The sequence below is a fragment of the Pelodiscus sinensis genome, chromosome 8 (assembly GCF_049634645.1).
Source record: "Pelodiscus sinensis isolate JC-2024 chromosome 8, ASM4963464v1, whole genome shotgun sequence".
Taxonomy (NCBI): Eukaryota; Metazoa; Chordata; order Testudines; family Trionychidae; genus Pelodiscus; species Pelodiscus sinensis.
Genome location: NC_134718.1, coordinates 65,570,859 through 65,598,128, shown reverse-complemented (window position 1 = coordinate 65,598,128; position 27,270 = coordinate 65,570,859). Strand labels below are relative to the sequence as shown.

Sequence of the window (27,270 nt, the reverse complement as noted above, 5' to 3'; positions counted from 1 at the left end):
GCTAGTGTGGGGTGCCTCCCCCACTGTCACCACCTCTGGCGGCGCAGAGGGCGCTTCCCCCCAGCAGACCAGGGAGACGTGGAGCGGCTTTTCTCGCCGCGGAGGACGCAGGCGGTGGGACCGCCGAGACGCGCCCCAGTGCCACCGCCCGCGTTCTCCGCGGCGAGAAAAGCCGCTCCACGTCTCCCTGGTCTGCTTGTGGCGCCCCCCCCCCCCCCCCCCCAGCAGACCAGGCTTTTCTCGCCGACGCCTGGGGTAGAGCAGTTGGGGGGCTTCCGGGTTGGTCCTACAGCGCCGAGGTGTGGCGCTACTGGACCAACCCAGCAGCACCCCAGCTGCTCTGCCCCAGGCATCCCCAAGTCAGCTGCTGCTGAAACTGACCAGCAGCTGACGACAGGAAGCCCGAGGCAGAGCTGCTCTGCCTCGGGCTTCCTGGAATCACCCGCTGATCAGTTTCAGCAGCGGCTGACTTGGGGACACCTGGGGTAGAGCAGCTGGGGTGCTGCCGGGTTGGTCTAGTAGCACCGAGGAGCGGCGGTGTGGGACCAACCCAGCAGTACCCCAGCTGCTCTGCCCCAGGCGTGTCCGATTCAGCTGGTCAGTTTCAACAGCAGCTGAATCTGGATGCCAGTTCCAACTTACATACAAATTCAACTTAAGAACAAACCTACAGTCCCTATCTTATACGTAACCCGGGGACTGCCTGTAATTTCAAAAATATCCTGGCTTTGGGCATAGCTGGATTTCCCCCTCACTCCTGCAGATACTCGTCTGCCCCCTTTCCTTCTCATTGATCATGTCTAGCCTCTGTGACTTGTGCTCGTCAAAGATATCTACAGTAATCTTTGAGCTGCTGATGGTGTATCCACCATGTTTGCCATGTAGCTTCTTTTAAAAGCTACAGGTCTGCAGGTCAGTCCCAGAATGATTTCTGGCCTCCCTGGTCTTGTTTCTTTGCTGCAGTTCCTTTGCTTTCACACAGCACTGTTGCTGATCTCTGTCATACCCTTTTTCCTGCATCCCCTGCCCAATATTTTTGTAGATATCCCTGTTTCAATGACTCATTCGTAAGTATGCTTTCTTGGCCTCTTCTCCTCACCGAGCCAGAAGATCTAATATCTCGTTTCTTCTCCACTCAGGAGTGCATTTTAGTGCATGCACCTGGTATGATCAACTCAACAGTTGCACACAACAAGGGATAGATGCAAGGTGTGCTCGCCAAGCTGACCAATCAGGAACGTACTGGGTCAGACCAAAGGTCCATCTACCCCAGTATCCTGTCTACTGACAGTAGCCAGCACCAGGTGCCCCAGAGAGGGTGGACTGAAGACAATGATCAAACAGGGGCAGTGAGGGTATGTCTACACTACAAAGTTAATTTGAACTAACGGAGTTAATTCGAACTTAATTCGAACTAGCGGAGCGCTTAGTTCGAACTAGGTAAACCTCATTCTACGAGGACTAAACCTAGTTCAAACTTACTAGTTCGAATTAAGGGGTGTGTAGCCCCTTAATTCGAACTAGTGGGAGGCTAGCCCTCCCCAGCTTTCCCTGGTGGCCACTCTGGCCAACACCAGGGAAACTCTATTGCCCCCCTCCCGGCCCCGGACCCCTTAAAGGGGCACGGGCTGGCTACGATGCCCGTGCCAGATGCAAGCCTGCCAGCACCCAGCTAGCAGACCCTGCACCTGGCATGGCTCGAGCCAGCCACCCGCTGCCACCCAGCCCTCCGCCTCTTCCCGGGACAAGGCAGGCGGCTCCCGGGAGCCTGCCTGGGTCCACAAGAGGCGTGCGGCCGCCTGGTCTAGTGCGGAGATCGTGGACCTCATTCACGACCTCCGCACTAGGCACAGGAAAGTGGCCGTCTAGGGCAGGAGAGCTGCCAGCCTGGCCACCCAGGAGCAGGTGTGCATGAAAATCAAGGTGGTCCACTGAGACCCCCGACCCTGAGCCCTGAGCTTACAATGGCCGTACTGGGTGAGACCAAAGGTCCATCTAGCCCAGTAGCCTGTCTGCCGACAGCGGCCACCCCTAAGGACCCTGGAGGGGATGGACCGAAGACAGTGACCAAGCCATTTGTCTCGTGCCATCCCTTTCCAGCCTTCCACAAACTTCGGGCAGGGACACCACTCCTACCCCCTGGCTAATACCACTCCATGGACCCAAGCTCCATCACTTTATCCCCTTTCTCTTTGAGCTCTGTTCTAGTTCTAGCCTTCACAGCCTCCTGCATCAAGGAGTTCCACAGGTTGACTCTTTGCTTTGTGAAGAAGAACTTTCTGTTACTAGTTTGAAGCCTGCTACCCATTCCTTTCCTTTCCTTTGGTGTCCTCTAGTTCTTCTATTATGGGAACTAATGAAGAACTTTCCTTGATGCACCCTCTCCCCCCCACTCATGCTTTTATAGACCTCTATCCTATCCCCCCTCAGTCTCCTCTTTTCTAAACTGAAAAGTCCCAGTCTCTTTAGCCTCTCCTCATATGGGACCTTTTCCAAACCTCTGATCATTGTAGTTGCCCTCCCCTCTCCCACCCCTCTCTCTTCCCCTCTCCCACCTCCTTTTCCCAGTCTCCCCGAGTTTTGCTCAATAAAGAGAGATTCTATTTTTGACCACACGTTTTCTTTATTTTGTACATCAGGAAGGGGGGCTAGGGAAGGGTAAGTGGAAGGAGGTGAGGGAGGAATGGGGTACGAGCCCCTGATGGGGAGGACTGGGCTGGCTCTGCGGGCTTCTGGGGGTGGAAGCTCTCCTGCAGCCCCCCAATTGCCCCCTCTCCCCAGATGGCAGCCTGCAGCAAGTGCAGCCGGTCTGATGGCCGAGTGCTGTGATGTGCCCAGTGTGGGCACTCAGGGCGCTCCAAGCCAGGACTGCTTTGCAAGCGGGGCACGCCTGAGAACTGTCTGTCCGGGGTGGGGGTCGGTTCCCTTTAAGCACAGCCCTCGGCTAGCCTGAGACAGCATCTCCACGCTCTAAGTCCTCATCTGATGCCCTGCCAGCACTGCTTCCGGCCATCCTTAACCCCGCTTCAGGGTCCACTTAATGTGGACATGCTAGTTCGAATTAGCAAAACGGTAATTCGAACTAGTTTTTTAGTCTGTATGCGTTAGTTCGAATTAGCTTAGTTCGAAATAACTAATTCGAACTAAGTTAGTTCGAATTAGCGCTGTAGTGTAGACATAACCTAAGATATTCTGGGTCTTATTTTCTATCCCTTTCCTAATAATTCCTAGCATCCTATTTGCCTTTTTGACCGCCACTGCACACTGCGTGGAAGTTTTCAGAGAACTGTCCACGATAACTCCAAGATCTCTTTCCTGATTTGCCCCCATCATACTGTACGTGTAGTTGGGGTTATTTTTTCCGATGTGCATTACTTTACACTTATCCACATTAAATTTCATTTGCCATTTTGTTGCCCAATCACTCAGTTTGGTGAGATCTTCTTGGAGTCCCTCACAGTCTGCTTCTGTCTTGACTATCCTAAATAGTTTGGTATCTGCAAACTTTACTACCTCTCTGCTTACCCCTTTCTCCAGATCATTTATGAATAACTTGAAAAGGATTGGTCCCAGGACTGACCCTTGGGGTACACCACTAGTTACCCCTCTCCAATCTGAAAATTTACCATTTATTTCTGCCCTTTGTTTCCTGTCTTTTAACCAGTTTCAATCCAAGAAAGGACCTTCCCTCTTATCCCATGGCCATGTAATTTACACAAGAGCCTTTGGTGAGAGACCTTGTCAAAGGCTTTCTGAAGATTCAAGTATACTATATCTACTGGATCCCCCTTGTCCGCATGTTTGTTAACCCCTTCAAAGAACTCTAATAGATTAGTAAGGCAGGATTTCCCTTTACAGAAACCATGTTGACTTTTGTCCAACAAATTATGTTCTTCTACATGCTTCACAATTTTATTCTTTACTATTGTTTCGACTAATTTGTCCGGTACTGAAGTTAGACTTACCGGTCTGTAATTGCCAGGATCGCCTCTAGAGCCCTTTTTAAATATTGGTGTCACGTTGGCTACCTTCCAGTCATTAGGTACGGAAGCCGATTTAAAAGATAGGATACAAACCACAGATAATAACTCAGCAGTTTCCCATTTGAGTTCTTTTAGAACCCTTGGATGAATGCCATCTGGTCCAGTAGATTTGTTAACTTTAAGTTTATCTATTTGTTCCAAAACCTCCTCTAATGACACTTCAATCCGGGACAGTTCCTCAGATTCATCACCCACAAAGGACGGTGCAGATTCAGGAATCTCCCCAACGTTCTCAGCTGTGAAGACTGAAGCAAAGAAATCATTTAGTTTCTCCACAATGGCTTTATCGTCCTTGCTTGCTCCTTTTATAGCTCGATCATCTAGGGGACCCACAGGCTTTTTAGCAGGCTTCCTGCTTCTAATGTACTTAAAAAGAAATAACAAAATGTTTTTTGAGTTTTTGGCTAGCTGTTCCCCAAAATCTGTTTTTGCTTTTCTTATTACATTTTTACGCTTGATTTGACGGTGTTTATGTTCCTTTCTATTTATCTCACTAGGATTGGACTTCCACTTCTTAAAAGATACCTTTTTGTCCCTCACTGCTTCTTTTACATGCTGGTTAAGCCAAGGTGACTCTTTTTTAGGTCTCTTGCTATGTTTTTTAATTTGGGGTATACATTGAAGTTGGGCCTCTATTATGGTGTCTTTAAAAAGTTTCCATGCAGCTTTCAGGGATTTGGCTCTAGTCACTGTTCCTTTTAATTTCTGTTTAACTAACCTCCTCATTTTTGTGTAATTCTCCTTTTTGAAATTAAATGCCAGGGTGCTGGACTGCTGAGGTGTTCTTCCCACCACAGGAATGTTGAATGTTATTATATTATGGTCACTATTCCCAAGGGGTCCTCTAATAGTTACCTCCTGGACCTGATCCTGCACTCCACTCAGGACTAAATGGAGAGTTGCCTCTCCCCTTGTGGGTTCCTGCACCAGCTGCTCCAAGAAGCAGTCATTTAAGCCATTGAGAAATTTTATCTCCGCTTCTCTTCCTGAGGTGACATGTATCCAGTCAATATGGGGGAAATTAAAATCCCCCATTATTATAGAGCTCTTTATTTTGGTAGCCTCTCTAATCTCCCTTAGCATGTCAATATCGCTGTCCTGGTCAGGTGGTCGGTAATATATCCCTACTGCTAATTTCTTATTATTGGAGACGGGATTACTATCCATAGCGATTCTATTGAACATGTTTATTCACTTAATATTTTTATTTCGTTTGATTCTACATGATCTGTCACATACAGTGCCACTCCGCCACCCACCCGGCCTGCTCTATCCTTTCTATATATTTTATATCCCGGTATGATTGTCCCACAGATTTTCCTCATTCCACCAGGTTTCAGTGATTCCTATTATGTCAATCTCCTCATTTAATACAAGGTACTCTAGTTCACCCATCTTATTAGTCAGACTCCTAGCATTTGTGTACAAGCACTTGAAAAAATTGCCACTGCTTATTTTTCTGCCCTTCCCTGGTGCATTGGATTCCTTTGTATGCGGTTGTGTGTTTGCTCTGGCCCATGGTTTGCCCTCTCCCCTCTTGTCTTTCTGACAAGAAACAGGTATGTTGTGAGCAAGACATGAGAAGTCATTCTTCCACTCTACTCTGTACTTACTAGGCTTCAGTTGGAATATTGTGTCCAGTTCTGGGCACGACATTTAAAAAAAGATGTGGAGAAATTGGAGAGGGTCCAGAGAAGAGCAACAAGAATGATGAAAGGTCTAGAGAACATGACCTATGAAGGAAGAATGAAAGAATTGGGCTTGTTTAGTTTGGAAAAGAGAAGTTTGAGAGGGGACATGATAATGGTTTTCAGGTATCTAAAAGAATGTCACAAGAAGGAAGGAGAAAAATTGTTCTTCCTGGCCTCTGTGGATAGAACAAGAAGCAATGGGCTTAAACTGCAGCAAGGGAGGTTTAGGTTGGACATTAGGAAAAACTTCCTAACTGTCAGGGTGGTTAAACACTGAAATAAATTGCCTAGGGAGATTGTGGAATCTCCATCTCTGGAGATATTTAAGAGTAGGTTAGATAAATGTCTATCAGGTATGGTCTAGACAGTACTTGGTCCTGCCATGAGGGCAGGGGCTTGAGTCGATAACCTCTCGAGGTCCTTTCCACTCCTAGTATTCTATGATTCTGTTATTGTCTTCCCTGTTAATATTGCTGGCATTTTCCTAAATCAAAGTTCAGCAATACCTAACTGCTGAAGTGCTGTAATTTTCAATGACACCTAAGCCTGACAGGAATAGCTACCCTCATTCATCGTGTAGCAATTGATAGTGTGTGTGTGGGGTGGGGGGGGGGGGGGGGATGAACGGAAAGGTACAGAGAGGGATCCAGGAATGTGGGGGAGCTAGTAGGAGATTGAAAAGATCAGTAGAATGTGAGAGATACTGAGGTAAGTGACCGTAAAGTGAAAGGGGAGTGAAGGCAACATGTGGGGACATCTTGCTGTGAGAGAGAGAGAGGGGAAATGCAGGTGACTATAGAGGATGGGAGGCAGTTGAGGGTGGGGAGGGAAGGCATGACAGGTCACCCCCTTAGGGGTTAGCACAGTGAAGAAGAATCAATGTTTGATTTTTGTATATCTGTATTTGGGTGAATTTTAAGGTTGCATTTTTAACTTAAAATCATTACAAATGTTGGGGCCTTTACTTAGAGGCCCAAAACATAGATAGTAGAATGAACAAGCACATTGGATTGTTTTCTGTTCAAATCTTAATATTTTTAAATACAATCTCTTGGTGATTTGGGGATTTTTTTGGGGGGCGAGGGGGAGTTTATTTTGTTCTGAGCCAAGGTCCTCTTGATACCATGTGGCGCAGGGCACTGGGTACACAAGGATTACAGTGATCCCTTCGGTCCAAGTCTGCCAAAGAATGTTACATAACAGGGGTGTCAAACTCAAGTCACTTAGGAACAGTGCCAGTTCTCCAATTCTCCTAGTGGGCCAGCAGGCACCCCTCTCTGCCAGGACTGGGGATGGCAAGAGAGGGTGCAAGGGTTTCCACACACTCCCTTCCGTGCATCCCCTCGCCCTGCCTGCTACCCCCAGGGGGTTTCTCAGTGGGACAATCAGCTTCCAGCTGCTAGCTCTGCACTACTGCCAGTACATTCTTGTGGCCCAGGGGAGAGGTAGTCAAAGCCATCCTGTCCATCAGATGGTTCAACGTGGCCACCTCCCACCCAGCGCTTTGGGGTGCCCATGGCAGTCGCCCCAACCATCCTCTGGATAGGACGGTCCGCCATACTCAAGTTAGCCTTTGGTACCTTGGGTGAGCTGGAGCCAGCAACATGGGTCAGACAGACCCTCCCGCACTCACCGGCCTGCTCTGCTCCATTGTCATCTCCCAAGCCAGCCTGCACTAGGGCTGGGGCGTTCCACATCCTGCCACCATGGTAAATTGGACTGACCAGCTGGCCTGGGAGATGGCAGCAGAGTGGAGCAGAGGCTGCTGCATCACTTCACTTGCCCACCGCTCCTGCCACGGTGGTGAGTGCAGGAGGGCCCGACCGCTGCTGCTACCCAGCACCAGGTCCCTCATGGCAACCCCAAAGGCCACATCTCACCCCTTGGAGAAGAGGACTTGAAAGAAGGGGTGTGATCTGGGGAGTAGGGTGGAGCCCAGGTGGGAAGAAGCGGGTTGGGGTAGAATAGGAGCTGGACTTGGTATAACCCCAGGGCCACACTGGTCTTTATACACACTGTGAGATGTATATACAGAAAGTATGTGAAGAGATGTGTGTGCGCACATGCGCGGAAGAGATTCTTATTTCCCTCTGGCTGATGACAAGAAAACTGAATATTACGTGGTGCACAGTGGACACTCATTTTACAATCTTGAGGAAAATGCCATTGAGAAGATTGAAGGGGCTGGAGACGGGCGGAGATGAAAACGGCGGAGGTTATTCTGTTTATAAGTAAGACAGTGAACTTTTGAAACTATATCTGATGGTCATGTGAATGCCCAAGTATTCCTTCAATCTGTGAGGGCAAGCAGCATGCAAGCTTGATCTTATGAGAAGGAATCTCAGCCAAACTGGTTGAAAATAATGGGAAGAGACCTTGTATTCAAATCATTTGGTCCAGAACCTTCCAATAGAAGTAACGTTACAATGTTCTGCAACATTATTCATAGAAATTAATTGGATTTGATGTTATAACCAGTATTTGTGACTTTCTTGGGAGTTTCATTTCAGTTTCAGATGCTTCGTGAATGTCATGCTAATATGAATAGTTGAAGTTTAAAGAAAAAATACTAACTGAGGTAAAGTATAAAGGGGCAAGACTTTGGATAAACTACAGGCAGTGGATTACTTACTGACTTTCATCTGGTAGAGAATAAAGCAAGAACTGACAGTCATCAACTTGCTAGAAAAAGCCAGGTCTGAGCAATTGACTAGTATTTTATTAAATTAGCTATTGATTCAGCACGGCATGTATCCACCAGTCTATCCTAGTAATGCCTGACTGCAGCCTGCTATGTTGCAGTAAAGGTGGGAATGAACTCATATGTGTTCATATTTTTTAATTGTATCCTTTGGTATATATGGTTGTGACTATTTTCTTCCACTATTTGATCTGAGGAAGCCCACGAAAGCTCATCATCTAATAAACCATCTTGTTAGTCTTAAAGTGCTACATTGTCCTGCATTTTGCTTCTGCTACCCCAGACTAACACGGCTACATTTCTATCACTTTAATATGCAGTGAGCTAGAACACCAAATTTTTGGTCATTGTCATGGGTCGCTCTTCCCCTCAGCACCCCAGGGTCATCATTGGGGGGTGCATCCAGCCCCTTGTTGAGCATCCACCCAATGCCTACTGTCTCGAATCCCTAGTACTCCTTAAGCGCCAGATCCCTGGGCGCTAGCCCCAGTCCCACTTGGTTAGTCTCTATTACGAATGGAAGGGAGGGGGACCTGGGCCCATCCTTGTTACAGGTCCCGACCCAGGATCCTAAGGACAGGGACACGCTTCCCTGCCCGGTTGGTGGGTTGTGCCGTAACTCACGAACCCTTGACTGGCTTCCTGGCTCCTCCGATCAGTCCCGGGTCACTTCCTCCCATCCGTGCCGTCAGATCTCGGCGTCCGTCCCACGTTGACCCGGGCTTTCCCCCCCCCCGGCTCCTTTTACTCCCCGTTCCTCCCTTACGGCCTTCCCCTCTTCTCCCCCCCATTCCTCCTCCTCCTCTTTCCCTTCTTCCTCCTCCCTTATCTCCCCGCTTACTTCCTCTCCCTCCTGGGGCTTCCCCACCCCTCTTTTGAACGCCGTGCCGTCTTCTGACATCACGCCCGGCCGGCCCGCGGCATGGGCCGTGCCATCATTATTCGCCTCGGGAGGATTCCATGGAGCTGCCCAGGAGCAGGCAGCACAAGTCTGGTGCGCTCCCGCCGCCTCCGCCCACAGAGACGCTGCCGGATCAGCTGCATTGTGGGGCTCGGGGCCTGCAGCAGGGTTGGCGCTGGCGGGCTCCGCAGGCCTGTCACAGTCATTAAAATGTTTGAAATTATTAAATCTTAATCAAACAAAGGAACAGAAGGAGAGAGCGAGAGAGAGCACTGTTATAATTAGAGTTGCATCTTTATCCACAAAAATGAGCCACAGATATCTGTGGGTTTGCAGGGCGCTAGTTACAATCTGTGCGCTAATATTAGTAAGAAATTCAGGAAATTTAGAAATTAGCATTCACATATCAATATTAATGTGGGGCTACGTCTAAACTACACCCCTCTGTCGGCAGAGGGATGTAAATTAGACGTATCAAAAGTGCAAATGAAGCTGGGATTTAAATATCCCACTCTTCATTTGCATAATGGTGGCCGCTGCTTTTTTCGAAACGGGTCTTTTTGGAAAAAAACGGCAGTGTAGACGGGGACTCATTATGAATGAGAACAGGATCTTTCACAATAGGGCAGTTCTGTTGAAAATGCCATGTCTAAACTGCCGGTTTTTTCCAAAAAGCCCCGTTTTGAAAAAAAGCGGCAGCCACCATTATGCAAACAAAGCATGGAATATTTAAATCCCGGATTCATTTGCACTTTCAATATGTCTAATTTACATCCCTCTGCCGACAGAGGGGTGTAGTTTAGCACACATGTAATATTTGTGTGTGTAGCACGCATGTAATATTTTTTCTTTAACTGTTTTACTTAATATGTACTGTTTTGTACTCTAAAATTCTAGAACTTGTAAGATGATAGATGTATTGTTGAGCTTGCAATCTTAGTTTCCATTTAATCATTCTTTGTCAAGCGTAACTTTATTATATTTTCAATGGAGATATTAGAAATTATTCCTCACTACGCTAATGGGATGTTCTTATTATACAATGATTATGTACAGCAATATTAAACATGTTTAATAGAGATTTTCTTCTACCCAACATTTAAATGACAAGATTAAAACATCATATGGCCAAAATAATAATTATAATGGGGGACACTTAGTAGTAGCTAGAAGGATTCTTTAACATTTGGAAAGGGCAATTTTTAAGGTCTTATTCATTTAAATTGGGCCTTGTCATGGCAGTGTAGTTTTTGTAGTACCCACTCAACTCCTGTGGTGAGGACAAAATGCTGTAGGATGTCAGTCATCGCCAAATCGGGAGATAAGTCGGTGTTTCCTCTGTGGTTTTTTTGGGGCTCCCTTGGTAATATGAGAAGAGATCTAGATCTATGTTTGACGCCCAGTGATGCTTAGCAGATATACATTCAAGAGAGAGTCATAGTAATGAAAAAGTACAAGATTCAGGATTAAAACTGAAGTAAATACATCATTTTCAAGGGGTTCTGCTGTTGCTAGATTGAACTGTTATATATGGCATAGCAGAGTAGAAAAAGCAGGAAAAGATTCTAGCACTGTAAAGATCAGTCTAAGTGCACTTGACACCATCACTAGAGGCGTACAGGAAAACAGCACCTTTATAGTGACATTTCCATTTCATGTTTGGCTGGTCCAGAGAATGGAATTTAGCCTTAGTTTCTAGACCTTGGAAAACATGTATTTTCAAAAGGGATTTTCCACAGCCCTGCAGCAGAGTTATTTTCATGGCAGAAGACCATCAACCTAAAGCACCTTGTGAGCTGTCTTATAACTGTACTCCAGCTGGCATCTGCTAGAGAGATGATTTCACAAAATCTCATGGTCAAGCATATCAAAAACTGAATTAAAGGGATTCAGGTGGATATGTGATCTCTCTTCGCAGGAAATTATTGAATGAAAGTGGTGCAAACTTCATGCTCAAATCAGGTTGAAATTCAGATTAAATGGGATTGTGGAACCCTGATGAAATGACTCTGGAACAATGGCTGGCAACCCACACGGTCCGCATGTGGCCTATCTGATTGCAGGCCACAAGACATTTTGTTGACATTGACCATTGTCAGGCACCGCCCCCCTGTAGCTTGCAGAGGCTGTGCTTTTCCTACACTGCTTTCCGCAGCTCCTGTTGGCCAGGAACAGTGAACCCTGACCACTGTGAACTACCGAGAGCAGCGCCTGTGGACAGTAAACATCAGCAAAATGTTTCATGTCCCAAAATTGGATTACCCAGATGAACTGCAGGTTGCCCACCACTGCCCTCGAGTATATATGAGCTTCCTTCCATCATTTAGTCAGTAACTTTTCCCTTAAAGGGAGCAAGAGCTAGGTTGGTAGATTGGTAGTGATGGCCCGGTTTGGGATTTCTTTTATGGGGGTATATTGTATTAGCAGAATTAAAAACGGTTCTTTGAGATGTTTGCTTGTGTCCATTCCATGATGCACCCTCATACCCCATTTCAGAGTCAGCCAGCAAGAAGGAACTGAGGGTATGTCTAAACTATATGGCTCCGTCGACGGAGCCATGTAGATTTGTTTTTTTTGGCAAAGGAAAATGAAGCCGCGATTTAAATAATCGCGGCTTCATTTAAATTTACATGGCTGCCGTGCTGAGCCGACAAACAGCTGATCAGCTGTTTGTCGGCTCAGCGCGCTAGTCTGGACGTTCCCCTGCCGACATGAAAGTCTTTTATCGACAACCCCTGTAAACCTCATCCTACGAGGCATAAGGGGGATGGCGATAAAAGGCTTTCAGGTCGGCGCAGAGTGTCCAGACTAGCACGCTGAGCCGACAAACAGCTGATCAGCTGTTTGTCGGCTCAGCGCAGCAGCCATGTAAATTTAAATGAAGCCATGATTATTTAAATCACGGCTTCATTTCCCTTTGCCTATCTGTCTAATCTACATGCCTCCATCGACGGAAGCATGTGGTCTAGACACACCCTGAGAGTGTGCACTCCTTATAGCAACACACCAGTGCATGGCACCAGAGGGCATGAAAGCCAGCTCGATGGATACCGCTGAGGGGGGAAAAAATCTCCAGTAACAGTGCATTTGCACACTGTCGCCCAACGTGTGGAGAGTCACTGGGCCCTGACTCTCAGGAAGCAGGCGGAACAGAAGGTTTATTCACAGGGATACAGCATAGAACAGACTTGTTTACATAGGAACCAGAAGCAGTCCAATCCATCTTGGGGAGAGGGGGGCTCAGAGCCAAGAGCCCTGCTCCCCCCCATTTCTGCAACCAAAGTCACCCACAGTCACTTGCACACTCAGCAACCAGTCCCAGGCTTGCAGGCAGCCCCACGTCCTCCTTTGTTCAACTTCCTGGGCAAAAGGTGTCACTTGGATGCTTCCTTCCAGGCTCAGGTTACAGGAAGCATTGGCCGTTGTGTTTGTGCTGGGGCAGCCTCTCTGAGTCACACCCAAAATTCCTATCCCCATCTAGGTATTAGTGCAGGGACCATGGAAACTGAGGCACACACATGGGGTTACCACAGGACAGTAGAAATTACATGCAACATAAGAGCGAATACAGTCCCCACTTCGTCACTCACACCTATCATGAAATGAATATGAGTAACACATCTCAACGAATCTCAACAATTAAGGAAAGGTTAGTAAATGTTTTTTCTGGAGCCCTCTGCAGAAACAAAGGAAGTCTAGTAACTGTAGTTAGGTCCTTCTTACCAGGAGCACTTCTGAAGGATAATAGGTCACAATAGACCCTTTCTCATAGACAAAAGATTTCACTTTGTTACTGTTGCTTGGGAGATGGTCATGTTTGTGGGCAGTCAATCTGGTATTCCATTTCTTAACTTGAGAGGCGGAGTCAGAATTGTAAACACTGAGTATTTCTGTACCCCAAAGCCATGTACCTGGCTTATTCCTGGCTTTTGACCTGGCTTATTCCTTTCCGGGTTCTCCAGAAAAGAAAAAAAAATCAGCTTCTGATGAAAGTCACTTTTCTGGGACTCAGTTGTCTGCCTACAGGTCATCTGAAGAAGTGGGCTGTACCCACGAAAGCTCATGATACCATCTACATGTTTTGTTAGTCTTTAAAGTGCTACCAGACCATTTGTTGTTTTTTCTGTAACAGACTAACTACCCCCTGAAGCTACAGGATGAGAGATATTGCTGTCTTCAGGCCTAAGCCTCTAAGATTATTTGTGTGTCTGCTGTCATTGTCGAAGTAAGGAATAAAAAAGGGGTATTTTGGAATAGGTGCGAGCAACTGATAACTTAGCACTTAGGCTATGTCTAGACTGCAAGCCTCTTTCGAAAGAGGCTCTTTCGAAAGATACTTTCGAAAGAGCCTCTTTCGAAAGAGAGCGTCTAGACTGCACGCGGAACTTTCAAAAAAGCAAGCCGCTTTTTCGAAAGAAAGCACCCAGTGAGTCTGGATGCTCTCTTTCTAAAAAGCCTATTTGCTTTCAAGAACGCCTTCTTTCGAAAGAGCACTTTCGAAAGAAGGCGTTCTTCCTCGTGGAATTAGGTTTACCACCGTCGAAAGAAAAGCCGCATTCTTTCGATTTAATTTCGAAAGAACGCGGCTGCAGTCTAGACGCAGGTGAAGTTTTTTCGAAAAAAGGCTCTTTTTTCGAAAAAACCCCTGAGTCTGGACACAGCCTTAGAGTGTATGGTGAGAGGAACCTTACAAATATTTGTTGATCATTAGGCTGCATGCATGTTTGTCTACTTTCTGCCCAAGTTGGTTTGAAGAGTGTTCTGGAGCATAGTGCAAAGATAGGCCGCTGTGTCCTCTTAGATGACTCAACCTGACACTCTTAACGTTTCTCCAGAATGGTTTGGGCAAGAACCTAAATGCAGGTTTGCCTATCAACTTTCTGTTCTTCGTAAGACAGGGCGGACTAGCAAACCACACAGTAATAGCTGCTGAGAAGCTCAAACTTAATCCTTTTTGGGACTTGAATCTAGCTCTAAATATCCTTATTTAAATTTAAATACGTGAGAAAAATGAATGACATTCTACCTTAAGCAGGTATGTGTCTAGTTATTAACTGGAACAAAATGACATTGTCAGTGTCTTGTTCTTCCTAAATTTGTCTTTTTCCCTTCAGTAGGTAAGCTTGTGATAAGAAAGTTTGCTTCACTCTAATTTTTTTAGATGCTAGTAAGCATTTTCTCTATTGTTCATGTAAATCATTTCTGATTTTTATACCTCACTGCTTGTCTTTCCTTTCACCCAGAGTTGTTTGATGGAGTGATTCCAGTGGATTGCAGAATAGTTTTCCAAGGGAAGCTGTAGAAAACACATTTTATAAGCTATGGAGACTAGATTGAAATATTAGAAAGTATATGGAGGAATCCTCTGTTGGTAGAAGGAGAGTCTAACTGGTGTATTCTGTATCAACTTTTATTTTGTGAAATATAACTTAGAAATGAATGAACACTCTCATAGAGGCCAAATACCGTTTAAACTGTGAACAAAGACCGTTGGTAATCAAAAATTAATAAATTGGGAAGGTATCTTGTAGCACATTGGAGGGATTGGTGTTAACTTTGGTCGCATTGTGACAGAATACACCCCTGTATTCACACCCTACACCTTATTATAATAATCTGCAGCCTTTTATGTGGCTTGCAAGGTATAATTTGAGAACTAATAATTTGCTCGTCAATACTGTCCTGATAAAATATGTGTGACAGCATGGTATATGAAGTTATATGATTTCTCTGTGTGATATGATCAAATGGGTCCTGACCTGAAGAGTTTGATCAGTAATTTTGCTTGGACATATGTGATAAGGTTTGCTTCAATCTAGTTTCGCTCAGGCATTAGTAGGATTGCCAGATGTCTGGTTTTGAACCGGACAGTCTAGTATTTTAGCTTTCTGTTTGGGAAACAAATTGAGAAAATATACATAAGAAAATATAAATGTCCGGTATTTTCTAAATTAGATGTAATGTAGATTATGATGTAATGTCAAGTGTGTCTGGTATTTTTGTTGAAACCATCCGGCAAGCCTAGACACTAGTAAGCATTTTCTCTTTATTTTTCTTGTAATCATTTCTTCTTTTATGTCTCATTACTTGTACTCACTTAAAATCTATTTCTTTGTAGTTAATAAACTTCTTTATTAGTTTATCTAATCCGGTCCTTAAATTGGTATCTGGGTGATGGTATTTTAGACAAAAAACTGGTATATTATTCCTTTAAAAGAATAAGGGCTTCAAATAAAATTATACTGTCCAAAAGACAGTACCTGTCCAGGACCTACTTTCTGGAGGAGGAAATTTGGGCCTGGGGAAATTGGGGTCATCCTGCAATACAACCAAGGTTTGTGAGAGCCAGCGTACAACTAGCAGGCTGCGCGCGCGCGCGCGCGCGCGCACACACACACACACACACACACACACACACACACACACACACACACTCTGTCTCTCTCTCTCTCTCCCCCCCCCCCCTCCCGCCCCCCAGATGTGGCTTGCAAGTTGGAAGGTTGTATGTGAGTGGCCCAGACAGAAGCTACTTAAGCAAGGCATCGTGAGGCCCCCACTCTTGCAGGGAAGGAATGAAACAACCCCTCATTATGTCTGAATTGTACCTTAGAATGTCACATTTATTTAACATTTTTGTTATATTTTGGAAAGGGAACAATCGCTTGTGATTAAACCTTGCAAATGAAACTACACTGAGAGGTTTTCCTGTGTAAAATAAAGGAATTATACAAAAGGGTATAAAGTGGTTAGAAATATAGGCAGAAGTTATTTTTAAAGAGAGATTTAACTTGGGGAAAAATACAAATGATTACATCTGGGGAATAATAATCAGAAGTAATTTTCAATGGAAGGGAGAAATCTGGACTGCGGCAATGCTGCAAGAGGCCTGGAGGAAATAGTAGACAACTGATTAGATATGAGTTTGCAGTGCAAAAGGCAGGTGAGATTTTAGGCTGGATACTGAGACACACCTCTTAGTTTAACAAAAGGAAAAACTATGTAGCACTTTGAAAACTAACAAGATGGTTTAATAGGTGATGAGCTTTCGTGGGCCTGGCCTATTAAACCATCTTGTTAGTCTTTAAAGTGCTACATAGTTTGATCTTGCTAAAACAAAAGGAAAAACTAACACGGCTACCTCTCTGTTACTATTCAACATGCAAGGCACTTAGTTTAACAGTAAGAGTCTCTCCCCATACCTACCCACTCACAGTTCTGGTGAGACCTCAGCTTGGGTATGTTGACCAGATTATGACATCAGATGAAAGTTGTAGACAAATTGTTGTACAGCACTTATAAGAACCAACTGCATGTCTAAAGAGACTGAAGGATTAATAGAATTAAATATGCTTCACTACAGAATGTCTAAAATTAGGTATGGTAACTTCAGAACCATCCAGAAGGTTAGAAAACACCAAGTAGAAAGGCACTATTTAACATGGTATTTGGGGACACGTATCTAAACAATAGTAATGTTAAGCCTTTCTTAACTTTCTCATGTTTAATGCATATCCTTAATTTTGCATTATATCAGCTTTTTGTATCCAGTGTCCATTTGAATTAGAAGTAGCGATGATGAATTAGAAGTTGTGAGGAAGTAGTTTTGAGCACCATCTGTAAAAGATATTTTTAGTCAGTGACCATTGCTTTTCGGAGGACTTTTTCTTTAGTAGGTTATTAACATTAGAAAGCAGAGTTCATCTAAATGTTGAACTTTTTGTGAATACAAATGTCTCTTCACTTTAGAAATCTGTTTCTATCACTCCTAATGTGCACACAGAAACAATGAGTTACAATTCTCTCACAGCTGACCTGCATTCTTTCCTAACTATGTGTACAATCTAGTAGGTTGTTTTAACATTGGCCATCTTGGTGACATGCATGGTCCATTGGTCATGAGGTTTGAAATAGATGTTGTTTTGTTGGCAGAAGCTGCATTTTTCACCAGCAACATAATACATAGTATCTATCCTCATGGGGGTTATCTTGACCTTCATGCCTGCTCCCACACCATAATGAAGCTGAAAGTGTATATGAAGACAATTGTTGAAAAGATTTATAGACCTATGACTTCTGTTTACAATATGTGATGCTCTATCTGCATTAACTTCAAATTAATATTTTCAACTGATGTTTTGATTGGCTGTGCTCTTGTTGGAAGACACATGAATTTTGTAAAGTTGCAGGATTAAAGTTCTGGGTTATAATCTTGTCTTCCATAGTTAGCCCGTAACAGTTTAGGGGCAGGAGGAGATTGGAAGTGTTTCGGACATAAACTTTTGCCATCCAAACAATTCTGTTGGATTGATGAGTTCATTCACATTAAGTTTTTTTCAGGAATGGGGAGAGGTAATCAGAGCCAGTTTATTTTTTATGGCTAGGAAGCAGTTCATTTCTGTTTTAACTTTTCTTTGGAAACAGTTGAAAGTCAGTGTTCTATTACATTCCAGATTAGAAAGGTGCAATCAGTTTCTTGCCTTGTAGACAGAACTGATTACAGTTAGCTTACTAGAATTGGTGAAAACCTTTTTCAGTTAAGGTCTGAAATAGGTTAGCTATGATAAAATGACATCATTGATATACAAATGTAGAAGTTTGATTTGTTGCCTTCATGTGACATGTTTTTGAGACCCTCTGCTGCAAATTTTTTTTTAACGGCATAAGAATTATTCTGGACACTAAAGCTGATAAGTTTCCTTAAATTTGTCAATATGATTTAACTCTCCATAAGGAGACACTGTTGAGTTAATGTTTTAAAAATTAACTAATAAAAAAGTCCTGTCTCTGTGAGAGCACCCTGTAAATAGGCTAGTTTTTGTCTTTAAATAATTCAAAAACATGCTTAAAGGGTTTTTTGTTTCCCAGGGGATGCTTTAAAGAAGGAAATAAGGTTCTAATTGTGCAGCATATAATGTGTGAGGATAGCATTCTGCTTAAGCATTGCATGTTTCAGGATCAGGTCACAGTTCTCCAACTTTACAGGAGCAATGTGAAACAGTTTATGCATAAAGTTCCTAAAACGTTTTAAAATAGAATCCCTCCCTGCTACCTGTGTTAAATTATAGCAATTTAAATGTTACTTGCATTTACAGTAGGTCCTGTTTTCAGACAGAAATGTGATTGTTTTTCCAAGTGGTAGGGTGGTGTTCTTTCAACCATCCAATATATTCTAGAGAATCACATCAATACTGAAAGAAAAAATGTGGCCAAAACTTGTTATTAGTCTCAGAGGGATTGCCGTGTTAGTATACTAACACGAGTATCATGAACTTTCGTGGGCACAACCCACTTCTTCTGAAGAAGTGGGTTATGCCCGTGAGTTTTTGTGGTTCATGATTTTATTTATATATATACACACACACACTTTTTTTTTTTTTTTTGTTCGTCTCTAAGACCTGGTCTACACTAGGGCGTTACTGTATTTCAAAATAACCTCTCTTAGGCTGAATTTATAGGCAGAATGTCACACTACCAAACCTGTTGTTTTGAAATAATGGGCTACTTACTTTGAAATCTGTACTCCTGCTTTCCTCGGGGAACAATGCTAATTTCAAAATAATTTAAAATAACTACTCCCCATAGTCATTTGAACGGATTACTCCCCAGTGCTTCCTTGGGCTCTAAGTTGAGGTAGCACATCCACATTAACAGAGCCTATGTCAGACTAATTTTGAGGCTTCCCCATATTGGGGACATGCTATTTGGATTTTGTAAAATCAAGAGTTAAGTAGAAATTAGTAATTCTGTTATCATTTCCTAGTGTAGACCTGTCCTAAGGTGCTACAGGACCACTTGTGAAGTTTTTTAAAAACTTTTTTGTTATTTATGTATTTATCAATGGTTTAAAAAAATCTATTAACCAATTCTGAAATACATCTAGGTAGAAAAATGTGGTTTGGACAAAAGGTATAACTGGGCTAGAGTGGGTCATTTGTCTGAAATATATCTAGCTTTGGGTGTCTGTAGGCCAGTTTGATTAGTAATTGGGAGAAAAGCTGTTCCTTAGTTTAGTTACAAAAATATGCAATGCTTTGTATCCGTTGTTTGGCTCACTGCTGGAAGTGTGTAAGAATGAGGAGTACTGGCTAGTGGTTACCCTTGCTAATGGGAACATTGCTGAATGTGGATGAGTAATTAAAGTATAGAATGTGGAAAATTAGGCTGGAATTGAATAGAAACAAGTAAGCATGCATTCTGTTTTACAGATGTTGGAAACAGATTATTTTGGGCACCTCTACGTTTTATTGGGTTACTATGTAAAATCAGTCATATGCCATGTAGATTGTTTCTCTTCCTATTGCTGTTTCCTTCTTTATTTTGTGTTGTATCTGTATGGGTAGTAATTTAGCAAAATATCCTGTCCGCCAGGTGCGGGAACTAGCTGATTGTATTGTAATACCAGATCATTACTTAATTCATATAGCCTAGCAACATAGCCTAGCATATGGAAAGCATTATAAATCTATTTATGGTGTGGCTGGTCTGATGATAACATTGTATTACATTCCCAGGTGAGGCGATTTAAGCAATTGGTTTGCCATGTGTAGGCTATGGAAATTAACTTCTAGTGTGCTTTAATAGACTAACTTCATTGTTATGCTCAGATTAGTAGTATAGCAGAATTCTTACAGTTTGGTTGCATGTACTTTACTTCACATGTAAAATCATACAAGGGGTGGTACTGCAGATCACAGTTCTTAATTAGTTTAAGCTGAGTTAATTCATTTCATTTCTAATTTAACTGTGCCTGCCCATGAACATATTCAGTTCAGTAGGGAAATGTTAAGGCTTGGGTCAAGTAGACAGATTGTTTAAAGCCAAATTGCCAGACAGAACTGAGCAAGTGTATCTGTTTGAAAAGGGCTTTAACAAAATCACCCAATCAGTATGCAAAAATCTTGTTCATAAACCAAGTGAGATCTGCCTGGAATCAAAATTATTCCTTGACAGAAGGTCTGTGTACTGTAGTACATTAAAGCAGCTACTAAAACTTTCTCTGCCTAGAAATTCTTGGGAATAGTAGCTTAGCCCCTTTGTGTAACACTGAGTGCAAGTGTATACTTAGAATTCTGAGTGTGTACACACATAGCAATATACTCAGTATATGTTATACTCAGTTCTGTGCATGAGTGTTTAACATTAAATGAGTGTCTGGGTCAGCATACATGTACACACTTAGAATCATAAGTGTGTGTGTGTGTGTGTGTGTGTGTGTAAACCAAATGCAAGAAAAACTTCTACTGCATTTGACAAACCTTTGCAGAGGGGAAAACTGTACATGGAAGCTCTTAAACGTATATTGAGCTGCCCAGAATATGCATCAGATTACAAACTCTGTAAAGCTTCTGTCTTTTCTAGAAACATACATATAAAGTACCAGTAGACAGTGGTAACTGACAACTAAGACTAAAAATGTTGACAATTTCTTGATTTGCCTGGTTAGCTTATGTATAGAAGTCATTAACTATTTATAAAATGCATTATGAATTGGGTTCCTTCAAACTGTAGCAGAATGTGTGACATTTCCAGCTCAAACTACCATGCCTGCATTTGGCTAAAGTACATATTTATATACAGATGATAGTTATGAAGTAAAAAACAATTACAATATATTTATAGTTATCAGATTTGTATTAATGTGTTTTCTTATTGTTAATTTTGATTAGTACAATTTAAGTTTTACCAAAATTACTACGAATACTATTTTTGTTAAAGAAAATAAAGTTATTGATATTTTGTACAAATCTTGATAGAACAAATGAGCACTTTGGTTTACAAGGTCCTTTTTCTATTATGGATTCATTTGGTGGTGAAATTGTGATAAAAAGTAATAGCAAATTATTTATTGATTAAGGCAGAGGGTTACACCTAGCTGTAGTCAAAAGATTATTTCCTTCAGCACAACTGCTGACTTTCTAATCAGGTCAGATTATTGTAATAAAACAATGGTGCTGAAAACATTATTAGTTGTGCTTACATTGAAGGACATGTATAATGTCGTCTTGCAAAAATAGAATTATTGCAAAAATGTTGTGTCTTGTCATATAGCACACCTTTTCCTCAGACAGTCCCTTGCAAATTGGATCACCACTTTAATCATTCAAATGAATTATGTGAAACTAAGACCTGCCCTAAAAACTCTCTATAATTAGCCAAGTGTTTTACCTGACAACAAACTAATGAAGTGTGATGTTTACCATTGCAAGATAATAGTGAAAAATATGGTTAACTTTAACCAGTATCCATACTGCTGAGCTATTAGGTGATTTGTGTAGGACTGTTCACTTAACTTGCTGGACCTCATATATAGAGATTGGAACTTGCCCCCAAAATATTAGATATTTACAGTGTTGTTGTAGCTGTGCTGGTTCCAGGATATTAGACACATAAGATGGGTTGGGCAATATCTTTTATAGGAGTTGATCCAATAAAAGATATCTCAACTACCTTGTTTCTCTAGATATTTATTGACATATATTTGGAATTTCCTTCCTTGTTTGATGTGTATCAAATAAAAATAGAAAAATAATATAATTGAGCAATCTATGCCAATTTGTTGGCTTTTTGGTGAAAAAAGAGAAAAACAAAACCCATCTCCATATGATATTCTTGCATACTGTGGAATGTTTTAGTCCCCCATAGTGATGAAATGAATAATTTAAACAGGCAGCTCTGATACCACAGCCTGTTTAAAGGTTCTCATTTCCTTTAATGCTGTAGACTACTTGGTTAGTATGAAACTGCTGCAGCTGAGATCTCCAAATAGGGAAATAGAAATTTAACACAGTTCAGTTCCTTCAGTAGGGCACTGGTACACTTAGTCCTTTCTATGTAAAACAGCTGTAGCTTTAGTATGTAATCTAGTATTGAGCACTAGCAGTTGCACCACAAATTGATGAGCATAATGATGGGGATGATGATAGTGAACGGTCAAACCTAACTCACAGAGGATAAACAGCTAAAACATGCGGCAAGTAAACTGGTTGGTGTCCTGGCTTAGTTCATTGGTATCATTATCCCTTTCCCAGTGGTAACCTATTTTCAGATTTTATTTGGTCACAAATATAATGAATGTCTATGTGCTTAGTGTAATCTTTAGTGAACTGTTGCTTGCTTCCCAAACTGAGACAGCTTTTTGGCACAGCTAGGCAGCCAACTCGGGAAACGTCTAGGATTTCTGCTGAGTGAGTGGTCGCTACAGGTACTACTGTAGGTCAAAACTGGAGTGCTTTGGCAGAGCTGTGCAGGGAAGCCTCCACAGACCAAGTCCAGTCCAATTCTAGTTGTATTAGTTCTAGCCACTTAGGTTCCTTCCTTTCATTTATATTAAATCTGGTCATATCCATGTTTAATTTTCTTAAAAAGCTATAAAACAAGAAGGAAAGCAACACAGTGCTCTACAGTTTGGAAGGCACTAAACTTAAGATTGAGCTCTGTCTCTGTTTTTGGTTGTTCATAACTTTCTTTAAAATATGCTAATTAGAATCAATAGGGATGAATATTTAAATCCTGATGTGTCTCTTCTCACAGGCCCATGTTGGACTTTCTGATTTCATCATTAGTTGTTGATTTTATAGAAAGTGTTCCACTACTGTTGCCCCCACGACCTCCCACCCCTAAGATTTTTTTTTCTTTACCTGTAGGTCTTTATAGACACAACAGCAAAGAAAACTTCATTTATGTTCTATATTTGTCATTTAACCCCCCCCTTTTTTTTGGCCAGTGTACATAGTTAAAAAGTTATGTTTGATGTGGGAAAAGCTTAGCCTTCTTTTCCCCATTTAATGACATTACTACTGTTATATTTCAAGAGTTCCCATTCCATATAATAGGACAACTTCAGATAAATACATCTACACCTCTCTGAACACATTTGCAGAAATTCTTATGTAATTTTAGTATTTTTTAAATGTTCCAGTTATGAAAACTGGAATTGCATACTCTAAAGCCATGTGCTTTTACCAAGCAGGTTTTGTTGATGTAAGTTCAAGAATGTAACTTTTTACAATTTCCTCAGATATGTTCAGATTTTTCCATTCATATATATTGAAATTCTACACTTAAGGAACTTCTCAGCAACTTTACTTGCAGATTTTTTTCAAATAGGTATCCATTAGGGGGCTCTCGAGGTTTAAAATGATCAGCCTTGATACGGATGGCTTCAACGCTTTACTTCCTAACCCTTTTTTCTTTTTTGTTTTACAGAAAAGGTCACGGATTGCCTACAGTGACGAGGTGCGGAATGAGCTCCTAGGGGATGATGGGAATTCCTCAGAGAACCAGGTAGGATGCTAATCAAGAAGCCCTAGTGGGTGGCTGGAGGGTGAAGGAGGTCACTGGCACACTGGGCTTCTCAAGCTGCTCCTTAACAGCATTAGCAACAACTCATGTGGAAGTGATACTGTTTAATGCAAAGCTGGGGTCTTAATCAACTTCAAAATGTTTCTTGGAGATCTTACGTTTAACCCTTTACCTTGTGATCACTGTCTGCTATCTTTAAAAAAATCTTTTCTTCTCTTTTCTTTATTATTTAGTACTTAAGAAATAACTTGAAACGCGCTGTTTGCTGACAAAGCCAGGGTCTTCACCTCAAACACATGTAAAAGGAATAAAAAAGTACATAATGCAGCTTTGATAATAATGCAGTGTAATTAAATCAACACTGGCAGGCAAAACAAATGAAAGTGAGCTCTCGGAATTCAATAGTGCTCCTCACTTTCCTTGTGTGCCTTCCTTTCTTAACCAGGTTTTCTTTCCTTGTACTAAAAATGCAATATGCACCAATAAAAAAGTGTAATTCTCTCAAACTCATTATATTAGAGTTTATAATATATACATTTTTTCTGAAAGGGTGCTTAACTATGATAAGCCCTTCTTGAGTTTTATCATAAAATGGTTATTCAAGATACTATAACCAAGATTCTAATAAGATTTTTAAAATAGTGGAGGAAACATTATTTTCCAGAGAATGTGACCTTCCTGTTACTACTTCATCTGAGGCTGAGACTCGTCTTACAGCTTTTCTATCTGAAAATCATTTTGTTTTAAATCAATTCCCTTGTATTCCTTCACACCAAAATGAGCATGTGGTACTTTTAATTTAGAAGTTATTTTGAAGTTTGTTAGAATAATATTTTTTTCTGAGATAGAACTCAAATAACTTTGGTTTTACAAGCAAAGCTTGGTAAAGGATTATTACTTAACATTACATTCATTTATTTAGATGCTGTATACTGGGGAGAAATAAAGACCAAATTCTAAAGCTTTTATTCAATTCTGACTTCAGTGTTAGTTCTGCCTTAGGAATAGCTGAGTGAAACTCAAGTCTTCAGGTTTTGTCCCCCAAGTTCAAAATACTGAGGTGAAAAAAGTTGAGTCCTGAGCAAGTACAATATTGCAAGCACTATATTAAAAGGCTAAATGGTAATTTACATGATGGATTTTAATACAGAGATTGATGACAACATATATGGTGTTTAATCTAATATTTACCCCAATAAAAAGGGTCTAATAGCTTTACAAAGGAAAATATACGAAGTATGTAACTTCAAGAGATTTGCCAAGGTTTGAATAAACTGAAATATTGGTTTTAAAAAAAAAGTAGATGTACTGAGAGAATAGTTTGTTTTAGGAATAACATTTTGATAATTTGCATGTCATCAGCATAAGTTCAAGCATATAAAGGTGTTAAGATACAATTTGGGTTTTCACATTTTTTTAACTATTCTGTTTTCAGATTTCAAGAAAAATTGATGTGAGATCAGACATAAAAGGGCAGTTGTGATAAGTTATACTTATAACAGAATACCTAATGTGTGAATGCAAGATAAAATGTTACTTTTGCTTTTTAAGGAAAGCTGAATCATTGATTCCTGGGTGCACTTTTTGTGAGTTGTAATCTTTTTTTTCAAAACGCTCAAGAAAATAAGACTGACCTCCCCCAAAAGAATTATATAATAATGTAAATTGGAAATTCTTTGCCACTTTTTTTTTTTTTTGGTTTTGAATTGACTACTTGCTATCTAGGACAAAATGTTGACGTGGGGGGAATGGATGGTTCGGTCTCTTGAGAAATTTAACTCCACATTTGCAACTTTGTATCTTCAAATTGACACAATTGTGCTACTGGAAATACTGAAAATGTGTTTTCTTTTTTTACAGATTTTATAAATATGAAACTCTGCTGTGAAACTAGTTTATTTCTTTTAAATGCATGAAAGGCTAAAGTTCACAAAGAACTTGTTCATACTTATTGGAAGTTTCCAATCCTTTTTCTCTCTTTTTCTCCTGAAAATATGGTCCATACTTGTTAGAGCTAAGTAAATACTTAATCATAAGAGAATAATGTTGGGTACATGCAACTGACTGATTATTTGTCTTACAAACTTTTTGGACAAAAGTTTGACACACCATTAGGTGCCGTTTTTTAAATCCAACCATAAATATAAGTTTTGGGTACTTTATTTGTATATATTTAACCAATTATTTATGAGTGTTTAATTCAGTAGCCCAAAAAGCTATTGTATCTTTGTATTGATATGAAAAACACTTGATAAACATAACATCTTACCTATCAAATGTAATGTCCCTATATAATTAAAATATATGAAATATTGAGGGTATCCTTCTCATGTGGAAATTTACTTTCATGTTGCTTGACAGAAGTACATGTAAATGGAAGGGGTAACCACAGTCTTATCCAAAGTTTAGATCTAATTAATTGTTAGGTTTGGTTGAATTGGTGAAATGAAGTGATAATTTCTCTTTTTCTGCAATACTCAAGCCTAGTTTTGTGTTGATGAATAAATCAATGAAAAATAGGTGTTGGCTAAGAATAGCTATGTTAACAAACTAGAAATATTGGTAAAAACCATCGATGGAGAACATAAAAATCGGAGTAGGGTTCAGGCTGAGCCAACTAAGGCAGAGAGAAACTTCTAAGCTTGTACAATTTGGGGGAGAAAGCAAAGAATAAGTTGCCTGGCTAATTGTTTGCTCTACTGTTAGCTCTTCATTCATATTTCAAAGATACAGTTGCAGAGATGTACACAACTGAGTTAGTGGGTACACAGAATATGCCTGAGGTTATACATGTAAACAGGTACACAGAATTCAGTCTCCAGTTGTTCCTCAAAACAGATCTGAATAGGAACAAATATATGTTGCAAAAAAATGCATATGAAGGTGTATCGGTCTTCCTCCTCTTAAGAAATTATCGTCAAGTATACAACCAACTGTGTCTGAGATTATGGTTATGACTCCATTCTTCTGCCAAGATCTGTTTACTTTATAATAGGTGCAGTTTATAAAAGCTTCTGGTGGTGTCAAAATATATACAAATTCCAACAATCAAAATTTCTTTTAAAATTAGTATATCTTTGTTTGCTATGGTAGATACTAGTGACTGCATGCTGTAGTTAAGAAAGCAATTGCTTGCTTTGTACATGTTAATTTTCTCCTAATTTAAATCCAATGAACATAATCAGGTAAAGCATGTTCTGAGCTATAAATATAGGAGACCAACCCTCCCCCTCCCCCAAAACTCTACTATGCATGCTTGGGTTATCATTTTTTCCGGGAGTGTTGTCTTCAGCAGGACTTCTACTTTCAAAGCTTATTTGCCATTCTGACCGGCAGCATTTATCAAATACCTTGAAAGATTTGAGCATTTTAAGCACTGTATTGCTGTACTGAAGTTGTGGCTTTGCTTTGTTAGTTATTTGGTTGTTTTATGTGATGACGACATACATTTTTAGAAAGCATTTACAGGGTTAAAGAAGAAACCTTTTTGTACCAAAAATATAGTGTGCAGGTATTATTGTATTACAAATCAGTTTGTTTGAAATGTAATACAGTTGCCTTAGATCCACAAACTTAGTTTCATTAACATGATTAGATAAATCCTTATTAGCCAGAAGGTTAAATTATATGTCT

The 27,270-nt window shown here is 41.2% G+C and overlaps 1 protein-coding gene across 6 annotated transcripts in view; it reads left to right on the top strand.

Moving 5' to 3' along the window:
* The window catches only part of VTI1A (vesicle transport through interaction with t-SNAREs 1A), a 444,836-nt gene that overhangs the window by 72,930 nt on the left and 344,636 nt on the right, over positions 1-27,270 (top strand). For all 6 annotated transcript variants that reach the window (XM_075935463.1, XM_075935464.1, XM_075935465.1 and 3 more), the window contains exon 4: positions 23,542-23,619. In XM_075935463.1, coding sequence (XP_075791578.1) covers positions 23,542-23,619 — 78 coding nt within the window. The remainder of the gene's footprint in view (positions 1-23,541; positions 23,620-27,270) is intronic.